The sequence below is a fragment of the Arachis hypogaea genome, chromosome 2, assembly GCF_003086295.3.
Source record: "Arachis hypogaea cultivar Tifrunner chromosome 2, arahy.Tifrunner.gnm2.J5K5, whole genome shotgun sequence".
In the NCBI taxonomy this organism is placed as follows: domain Eukaryota; kingdom Viridiplantae; phylum Streptophyta; class Magnoliopsida; order Fabales; family Fabaceae; genus Arachis; species Arachis hypogaea.
In genome coordinates, this window is record NC_092037.1 from 11,476,155 (window position 1) to 11,486,239 (window position 10,085).

General features: G+C 33.8%; 1 protein-coding gene across 1 annotated transcript; it reads left to right on the forward strand.

Annotated features, from left to right (window-relative positions):
- Positions 1 to 5,264: 5,264 nt before the first annotated feature.
- Positions 5,265 to 10,085, forward strand: LOC112737520 (transcription factor UNE12). The gene is made up of 6 exons (XM_025787460.3): positions 5,265 to 6,012; positions 7,352 to 7,471; positions 7,627 to 7,692; positions 8,294 to 8,359; positions 8,726 to 8,803; positions 8,881 to 10,085. Exons 1-6 carry the CDS (start codon positions 5,641 to 5,643, stop codon positions 9,106 to 9,108), a joined length of 930 nt encoding a protein of 309 aa, XP_025643245.1. The 5' UTR covers positions 5,265 to 5,640; the 3' UTR covers positions 9,109 to 10,085.

Here is a 10,085-nt window from a genome sequence, read left to right on the forward strand (position 1 = left end):
GAACCTACTGCTAGCCCGCAAGGTAGAAACATCAAGCCATCTCTCTTCTACAATTCATCCCCAGTCATTGATATCCAAGGACAGGACTCAGGCTTTCCTTCAATGAGAGAGTTCTCTCTGGACTCCACGTCATCAGCTGTGTCTAATTCTCCCCAAGCTTTCAGCCCCAATGTCCATGCCTCATCTGTCATTCTCTCAAGAACAGAAAATTTGTTTGTCCTATTCATTTGCCACATGATTCTTCCAGTAATCCTGCCATACTTCTGAGGAACACGCTCCACGGATTCACCACCATGTTCTTTCTCCTTCAGTGAAACTTTGTTGGGTCTCAAGGGATTATCTTTGTCCATGCTATCCTCTAGCCTCTAGTGAAGTGAATCTCGATAAACAGAACTAACAAAAGGCTTGCTCAACTCTGAACCTTCGGAGCCACCAATAGCAGCAGCACCATCCAATCCATCATAAATCTCATCCCCACTTATCATTGACACAATCTTCAGAATTTGAGGAAACTTGCACGAAATGAAAACCAAATATAACACCCCCAACAGCAAACAAAAATTGGGACAACCTAAACCTCCTCGAATTGGAAGGGTTCAGTTTTCTGCCTCTTCATAGTCTTCAAAATCAACAAACCAAAGAAAAAACGATACAATCTACACTACAGCAAGTTATCAACTACAACAATACCTTACACTGCAGATGTCTGATGCGAATAAAACCATAAAGAACTACATCAACATGAGGAAGCACGCAAACGGCAACAAAGCTGTAATTTTGAAAGCAAACCTCAAGTCCAAAATTTCCGCTAAAAGGGCAACGAATTGGATTGGGGTGGAAAGCGAGCACTATACCATTGAAGCGACGGTGGCAGCAGCTGTGGAGCAGGGGCTCTAAGACGCTTGATAGGTGGCAGAGGTTGGCGTTCAGGCAAGGCGTGGTATCTCTGCAACATCCGGCGACGACAGTGGTGGTTACTGGAGACGCTGCGCAGCGTGAAGCTTGAAGAACCACCATTTGCGGGGGTTGTGTTGCAGCAGGACGAGAATGGAGGCTCGAAACTACTCAAATGAGTTGAGGAGGGATTTTCGGGGCGGGTATGGGTGGGTCAGGTTATGGGTAGTTAGGGTTCTGTTTCTATTTTTTTGGGCTTAACAGCTCATGACCAAAAAGACAAAAAAAATTAACGTGCCACATCAACAAAATTAACGTTGCTAGTGACAGAATAGACGGAGGGATTAACGTGATTAATTTTAAATCTTTCGAGGACAATTTTGATTAAATTTATCTTTTGGGGACGAGAATGGAGATCGGGGTATCTTTGAGGGACGATTTTGACTATTAACTCTTTTATATACCATTCAGGGACGATTTTGACTATTAACTCTTTTATATGCCAATATACATATCACTCATTGCCATTATATATTTTGAGGGGTTAAAAATCAAATTCGTCCCTAAAAGATCACTTATTCTTTAAATTAGTCCTCAAAAAATTTTTTTAGTCATATTAGTCCTGAAAAGATAAAATGTCAGTCAAATTGATCTTTCCGTTAATTAGAAGATGATGTGTCACGTTAAGTGCCACGTGGCATGATGACGTGGTAGGTTAATGCCACGTGTCACAAGATGATTGATTGACGTGTCAAGTCAGTGACACCTAACACGTCATGTGTCACTTAACATGTAAATAAGTTATTTATAATCAAAATAGTCCCTAAAAATCTAGACGTAAGTTATTTTCATCTCTAAAATTTAAAAAATTAATCAAATTAGTCTTTATATAATTTTTTTATTCATAATATTAAATTTATTTTTTTATAGTACTAATTTTAATATTATTTTTTAGACCTTAATAAATAAAATTCTCTTTACATAAAATAATAAAAAAAATTAAATTATCATAAAATTATTTTGTCATTTGTATTTTAAAATATTAAAACTAGTTATATACTAAAAGTTTTAATATTTTAGATTTCACTAAATAAATATAGTAATTATTTTAAATATTTTAATCTTTTAGATTTCACTAAATAAATATAGTAATTATTTTTAAAAGATTATATTAAAATATTAAGATTTAACAAGTGATCCATCAAATCGATTTTTCAATTATTGAGTTCTACCATATAAATTAAATAATAATAAAAATTATAATTTTAAAAAATTTAAAAGATTTAAATTTTAAAATAACTGCTATATTATATAGCGAGATTTAAAATATTAAATTTTTAAATATATAATCAACAATAATTTGATAAACTCGTTTAAATTAAAAAATTACTATAAAAAATATATAATTTGAAAATGTAAAATTTTAAAAATACAAATGACAAAATAAGTTTATAATAATTTAATTATTTTTATTATTTTATGTAAAGAGAATTTTGTTTATTAAGGTTTAAAAAATAATATTAAAATTAATATTATTAAAAAATATTTTAAATTTAATATTATGAAGAAAAAATAAAAAAATTATATAAGGACTAATTTGATTAATTTTTAAAATTTTAGAGATGAAAATGACTTATGTCTAAACGTTCAAGAATTATTTTGATTATAAATTACTTTTTTACATGTCAAGTAACACGTCAATCAATTATCTTGTGACACGTGACATTAACCTATCATGTCATTATGTCACGTGACACGTCATCATCTAACTGAATGACCAATTTGACTTACCTTTTATCTTTTAAGGACTAATATGATTAAAATTTTTTTTTAAGAACTAATTTAAAAATACGTAATATTTCAGAGACAAATTTGAGTATTAACCTATATTTTGAGTATATAGGATAGAAGATAAATAAGCATGAAAATCGGGTACTGTGTATTTAAAATGTGTAACACTTAATATTTTTAAAATTGAAATAGTCTTTAATATTTTTTTAAATCATTCCTAATATTATAACAAAAATGTTATTTGAACACTAAAATTAACTATTATGTATTTGTCAAATTAGTCTTACATTTACTACACATTCAAATTTTTTGGCAACCAACTTGGTCCAAGTTCACCAAAAATTAGTTTTATTAGTAAAAGCGTGAATACATGCTCCAACTATCCCGCTAATGTAAACGTTCGTATCTCGCATTCTTCTTTCTCCTTCTCCTCCTTCTTCTTCTCCTTGTTCTTCGCGTTCCTCCTTCTTCTTCATGTTCCTTCTTCTTCACGTTCCTTCATCTTCTTCATTGCGTGTTTTTTCTTTATCATCGTTCTTTTATTGCTGTTGTTCTTACTGCATTTTTTTTCCCCTTCTTCTTAGTGATTTTGTAGCATTATGTGTTTCTTTTTTTTTCTTTGTTTGATTTGTTCTTATTTTTATTTTTGTTTAGAGAATAAAACAAGAAAAATCATGAGAAGGCAAAACTAGGAGAAGATAAATAAGAAAAGAAGATGATGATGATAATGATGAAAAAGAAAGTGAGGAAATTTTGAGTTATGCAAAATTTATCAGGAAATAACATCGAAATTTTTTAACCTACATAGAAGTTTCTCAATTTTCACACCAAAATTTCTTAACCGTAATACAAATTCTTGTTAAAATGGTGAAATAAGAATTAAGAGCAACATATTGATAATTTTTTTAGATTTAAAATTTACATGCATGTGTTTTTATGGTTGATTGAATCTTATTTGTGTGCTTGTTCTGAACTGAGTCTGTTTATATGTCATCATCATTAAGTAATTTCAGTGTATTCTGGATTTAAATAAGGTGTATTTGGTCTGTTCTTATTTTAAATGGAGTTTGTTTGTGTGTCGTAATTATTAAATAATTTCGGTGCATTCTGTATTGAATAAGGTGAACTTAGTCTCATTAACTTGGATTTAGTGTAATTAGTTCATGCAAGATAATTGTAGTACTTTTAGTGTCATTTAAGCCATATTGATGATTTTTTTGGATTTAAAATTTACATGCATGTATTTTTATAGATGATTGAATCTAGTTTGTGTGCGTGTTTTGAATTAAGTTTGCTTGTGTGTCGCCATTATTAAGTAATTTCAGTGTATTTTGAATTTAAATAAGATGTATTTGGTCTGTGCTTGTTTGAGTTTGTTTGTGTGTCGTCATTATTAAGTAATTTTGTTGCATTCCAAATTTGATCTGTTATACATATAAAAGAAGACGATGATAATAACAATAACAACAACGATAACAATGATAATGATGGAGAAGGAGAAGAAAAAAGAAAGAGAAAATCGAAGAAATTCAAATGAGAAAAGGAAGAGGAAGAGGAGGAGAAGGAGGTAATGGTGTGGTGGTGATGACAATGGCGATAATGAAAGAGAAAGATGAAAAAAAAAGGAAGAGGTTCAGAGGAAAAGAAAAAGTAAGATGAAAAAAAAAAGGAGCAGGAGGAGGTAAGTATTTTGTTTGGTTGTAGAGTTTTACTCATTAAATACATATATAGTTTAACTAATTTTTAATATATATTTTGTATTTATTGTACAAAAAATTTACATTTTAATATGTATTTTAATGTGATAGTTAATTTTAATGTACACCTGTTATTAGAGATGTTCAAGACTTGTCCTGCCCGACGGCCCGAAGCTGAGATATATTTTGTTGGGTTCGAATTTTTATTTTTTATCCGGTGTTATCTTTGAGTCAGATTCAGATTTTGATTCGAGCCACCCGATGCAAAGTTGCTTTTTATAATAAAAAATATATATATTTGAGTTGATTAGTAACGTTATATTATATTTTTATAATTCAATTAATATTTTTTATATTATAAGGTATTATTTTTGTTTTAAAATAATTTATTTTAATATAAATATAATATAACATTTATTAAATTTATTTTTTAAAAATAAAATTTTATTATTTTAATATATAAAATTTAAAAATTTATATAGGCTAATGTTTCATTGGGTCGATTCGGTTTAATTCGATTTTTTTTTGGATCACTTCAGGTCGAATCAAAATTAATCCTTTACTTTTTTAAGACCGAATTTGAGTCTACTTAAATCAAATCCAGCCCAATCCATGAAGACCCCTATCTATCATAATCGATAGTATAATTATGCTTTTAAATGAGAACTTTTTTTATCCCAAACATTAATTTTTAGATCAAGTTATCTCGGTAAAAATAAATAAATAAATAAATAAATCCTCCCTCCTCCTTATCAATCCTGTGCCGCTTCTAATAATCGTCATCTTGTTCTTCTAATTTTTTTTTTTTTTTTTTTGGGGACTATCTTGTTCTTCTATTCCATAGAAAAACTTAAATGTGAAGGCTATAAAAAATTAAAAAGTGATGATATATTTGCTCCTTTCTCGATTTTTTTTTTAAATGTCAGAGATAATGGGTGGACTAGTAAATTTCCCAAAAATGTAGTCCCTTTTAGGAAAACAAAGGGGGCAAAAATGAAATATAATTTTCTAAAAATCACCTTTTTATTTATTCACTTTTTAACCACGATAAAGCCAAACGCCTCTTGTATTTTCTCCTTATTTTTTCCTCTGAGCTCAGAAGTCAGAACACTTTCAAAAAAAAAAAAAAAAAAAGAGAGACCCTTCTCTCTCCTTACTTCATGTAGCTTCAACTTACCCGAGTCAGAACCCATAACTCGTTAGCTTCAACTCAGAACTCGACTCGCTCGAGTCCAAAAGAAACCCATCTCGCTCTCTCATGGCCAATCGCCATCCTTCCGAGGCTCCCGCCGCCGACGACTTCCTCGAGCAAATCCTCGGCCTCCCGAACTTCGCCTCCGCCGACTCTACCCTCGCCGGAGGAACCGGCGCCTCCTCTCTCGCCGCCGCCGCCGCAGCTGCAGCTGCTGCTTCTCCAGCGGCGCCGATGATGCTTCAGCTAAGCTCTGACGACGCCTCCGCCGCGTACCTCGTCGGAGCCACCGCAGGTGGTGGTTTCCACCCGCCTCCGGTGTACGAGCTTGGGCTGAGCCTGGAGCAAGGGAATGGAGGAGGGTTCTTGAAGCCTGAGGATGCTTCTGGAAGTGGAAAACGGTTTCGTGACGACGTTGTTGATGGAAGAGCTAAGAATGTAACAATCATTTTCTCTTCTTTCTCTTAATTTTTAGAAAATTAGTGAAATTCTATTTCTAGAAATATTTGTTTATTTATTTTCTTTGTGTGCGCGAGCATTTGTTGCTTTTTGTTTCTGTAGTGTGTTGAAAATTGATACTGAGAGTGAGAGTGAGGTTAGTGCTTCAATGATTTCAAATTCAGTATAATATGGTAGTTTGCTTTATACTTTGAGTAAACAAAAAGAATTCATGTTTTTGTTTATGCTTTCTTTTTTTTTGTTTTTGGTCCATGCGATTTATTTTGTTGTATTTTATCTCTGAGATTTGAGAGGGTTTATAGCTTTGGTGTATCTAGCTTTATAGTGTAGAAACAGGGTGAGCCTTGGCATGGGTATGTAGGTTCATTCTTCTCAGACACCACTATATAGGAGCTTCATGCACTGGCTTGGAGAATAAGACTTGAGAGTTAAGTTTAGCGAGGGGTAAGAAAGGTGATGATCTTATTTGATGAATTTGGTTTTTGTATTTTGTTCGATGGCAGTGGCTGAACTGATAAGGAAGGAGGGTTTTAATTTCTTGTCTTGTGTCTAACAAGTAACAAGTGAGAATTTGTTGGTGGCATGGGAGTTGGTGTTCATAGAGAAATGAAAGATGTAAAGGGAATGTTATTGCAGAAAATAGAAGATGGAAAGTTATGTTGAGCATTGTTTATATGTGAATATGCTAGGTGTTTCCTCGGTTTCGGCTTTATGCTAACTTACTAAGCCTATATAGTAGTGAAAGAAATTAGAGAACATTTAGTTTGGATTTAATAGAATCAACACCCAAGTGTTGAATGGTACTTTTTCTGCAAAAATTGAATCTCAGAAATAAGACTCTTCAACATGCTGATGTAGTGGTACGTTTCTTGGGCATGCTTTTGTTGATGCTGACTTGCTATAGGGTCAACGAGTGCTCATATTCAAATTTTTGTACTTGGTGTCTGGATCTTCGTTGTGGTACTTTAGTTGGCGTATATAGCCTTTTAACATAATGCAGGAAGGGTTCGAGATGAAGATGAGTGTATTATGACTGTAAGATGGGAGCTCAATCTTAATACATTACTAAAACCCTGTTAAAATTGTTCTCATGGAAGTGATTTAACATTCTGCAAATATGATACATTTAAAACTCAGCTATTCAGGTCTGGGGTTTGTGGTTAGGGTCGTTTTCTTTGGGTCTTTTAACCTCAGGTCTAAAATTATAGGACACATAATATGCTTGGTTTTGGCTTGGTCTTATATAAAATGCTTTCTTCTATGCTTTTTTCTTCCCCCTACTTCCAAAACAAAAGCAATTCTTGGTGTTCTTTTGCAGGTTTTCCATGGGCAGCCCATGCCTACAACTGTTCCCGCTGCTCCACATCCACCAGGAATGCGCCCTCGGGTGCGGGCTCGTAGAGGTCAGGCTACAGATCCACACAGCATAGCTGAAAGGGTGAGCTTCTGGATATTTAAAAAACATACTCTGCTGTTATGAAGATCTATTTATTTAGTTTTTGGTTGGGATGGTGTTTTCATTTAACTCTAGGGAGAAAATTGCTTTTGTTAATTCCTCAATCAGTTATTTTTCTTCATCGTTCATGTTACCAGCTGCGCAGAGAAAGAATAGCTGAAAGGATCAGGGCCTTGCAAGAACTGGTTCCCAGTGTTAACAAGGTATAGACTACTCAATACTGTCATTTTATTGGACTCTGTAATTTTGCATCATCATCAATAAAATTTAGTTCTTTGAGTTTTGACTGATTTCTGTTTCAATGTATTGTAATGTTGAACACAATTTTCATTTCTTGCTTGAGTAGAACATAATGACCTATATTGGCACTGTTTGTGTCTGTCTTTGGCAATATGAACGTGTTTGTAGACTTCTTTGAATGTAAAAGTTTCTTGAAACACAATGCTTCAATATATGAATATGTAAATTGCTGGGCGATCTAGGAGCATCCGTTGTTTTTCCCCTCATGTTATTTACTAATAAGATAGTGAATACATTGTACATTTTACATGATAGCACAATATAGTTAATCAAGGAAAACTGCTTCTATCAAAGGGGTTTAAGAGGAAAAATGTTTACCAATGTTCTGCTTAGATGTGAAGTCTAGGGTGCTTGAAAAACGAAATAAGTCTCTTCCCAATTTCAAGATATAATGAAACTTATTTTTTAAGTTGTGGTTCTGCAGTATTCCCCCTGACTTCCTGCACCTGCTGTTGTCTAATTATTTCATTGTTTCTGATGTTAGCTTATGTGTGCTTTGTTCAGACAGATAGAGCTGCTATGCTGGATGAAATTGTGGATTACGTCAAGTTCTTAAGGCTTCAAGTGAAGGTTATTGCCCTTGTGACACTCATCAGATTTCTACAGTTATTTTTGCTATATATCTGTCTGTTCTTATTAGGTCTCAATTTCTAATTAATTACTGCTTATAATGGGAGTTGTTGACTCAGTTGGAGTTTCTCAATGGAAGTATGATTTCCCATATTTTTGTTAGTTGTAAACCCTTTTTCTTCTACAAACATGATAAGAACTTCATGGATTTCTCTAGCCATCACTGGGAGTAGATATTGCTATTTGAATATGACAAATTATAGTGAAATCAAAGCTCCTAATAGGATACAATTTTGAATTTTTCACTGATTTGAAACTACAAGTGCAAAAGACGTTGCGTAATTGTTTATTCATTGGGTTTTTCAGGTCTTGAGCATGAGTAGGCTGGGCGGTGCCGGTGCAGTGGCTCCATTAGTAACCGACATCCCATTATCATCAGTCGAGGTAAGTGTTATGACAAATGTGTAGTTTGCAAAATTTCACTTTCCTGAACGACTCATCAAATTTAGTACCTTGATCAGGAAGAAGGTGGCGAGGGAAGAAACCAACCAGCTTGGGAGAAGTGGTCAAATGATGGCACAGAAAGGCAAGTAGCTAAGCTAATGGAAGAAAATGTCGGCACTGCCATGCAGTTCCTTCAATCAAAAGCACTCTGCATCATGCCAATCTCACTAGCTTCAGCAATATACCAGTCACAACCACCAGACACCTCTAGCATAGTAAAGCCAGAAACTAACCCTCCTTCATAGACACATATAACTAAGTCATGGGGTTCCCTAGGGATTCTTGAATGATCGCAAGTTTACCACCTCATGTTTATACAAACTTACAATAAAGTCGATCCTACCACTTCATTTAAGGGGAAAAGGACAAACAAGTTCCTAATCTTTTATCATGAAGACAAATAAATCCTTCACTAAATTAAACTTCTGTAAATGGGAGACACGTAAGTCCCTCTAGGGATGGTTTGAATTTGTATAGAGGGACTTATGTGTCTCCCGTTTACAAAGGCCAAGAACCAAGAACTTATTCGTAATTAAATTTGGTAAGAGAATTATTTGTCTTCGGAATAAAAGGCTAGGGATTTATTATCATTTTCTCATATTTAAGATATACTCATAGTTTATGGATCCCCATCACTGTGTTGTGAGTGTGTGTAAATATGAGCCTGTGAACTTATGCTCATATAAGAATTCTAGGGGGTTTGCCCCCATCAAGTGGTGCCCCTCGGGCCTACCCTACATTGCTGGGACCCAAGACCCAAGAGTCATTTGTCTGTTCCAAATCCCATCCTTAATTTTAGTCATTGGTTCCATCAAGTTGCAATCAAAGTCAGATGCCATAGTCTTTTTTTCACCTTTCTTTTACCTTTGTTAAATACAGGGTTCTATGTCAAATGCATTAAAAAAATAGAAGCAGGCCCCATCTTGTCTTGCTAGGTTTTCAATTAAAGGGAAGAAAATGTCGAAAGCTTTCTCTTTATGTTTTTGTATCCATGGGTGGGTGTTAGTGGAACATGATGGAAGCACTTTTTTATAGTGGGGGCTTAATATTTTTTTGGTTAGTGGGTAGTGGGACCTTGTAAAAGGCTTAGAGTGGTGTGTATATTTTAATTAGTGATGTAACCTTAGAGAATTTGAAAATTGTAGAGATGAAATGGATAATGAGTTGCTTTAAGAATGCTGGTTCTTGCAAGTCCAATAGAAAATGATGATGCTTTTTTGTT

Excerpts from the sequence above, each read along its gene's own strand:
- LOC112737520 (XM_025787460.3), top strand. The coding sequence starts at position 5,641 with ATGGCCAATCGCCATCCTTCCGAGGCTCCCGCCGCCGACGACTTCCTC. Across the intron at positions 6,013-7,351 it reads TTGATGGAAGAGCTAAGAAT|GTTTTCCATGGGCAGCCCAT; the intron begins GTAACAATCATT and ends GTTCTTTTGCAG. Across the intron at positions 8,360-8,725 it reads TCTTAAGGCTTCAAGTGAAG|GTCTTGAGCATGAGTAGGCT; the intron begins GTTATTGCCCTT and ends TGGGTTTTTCAG.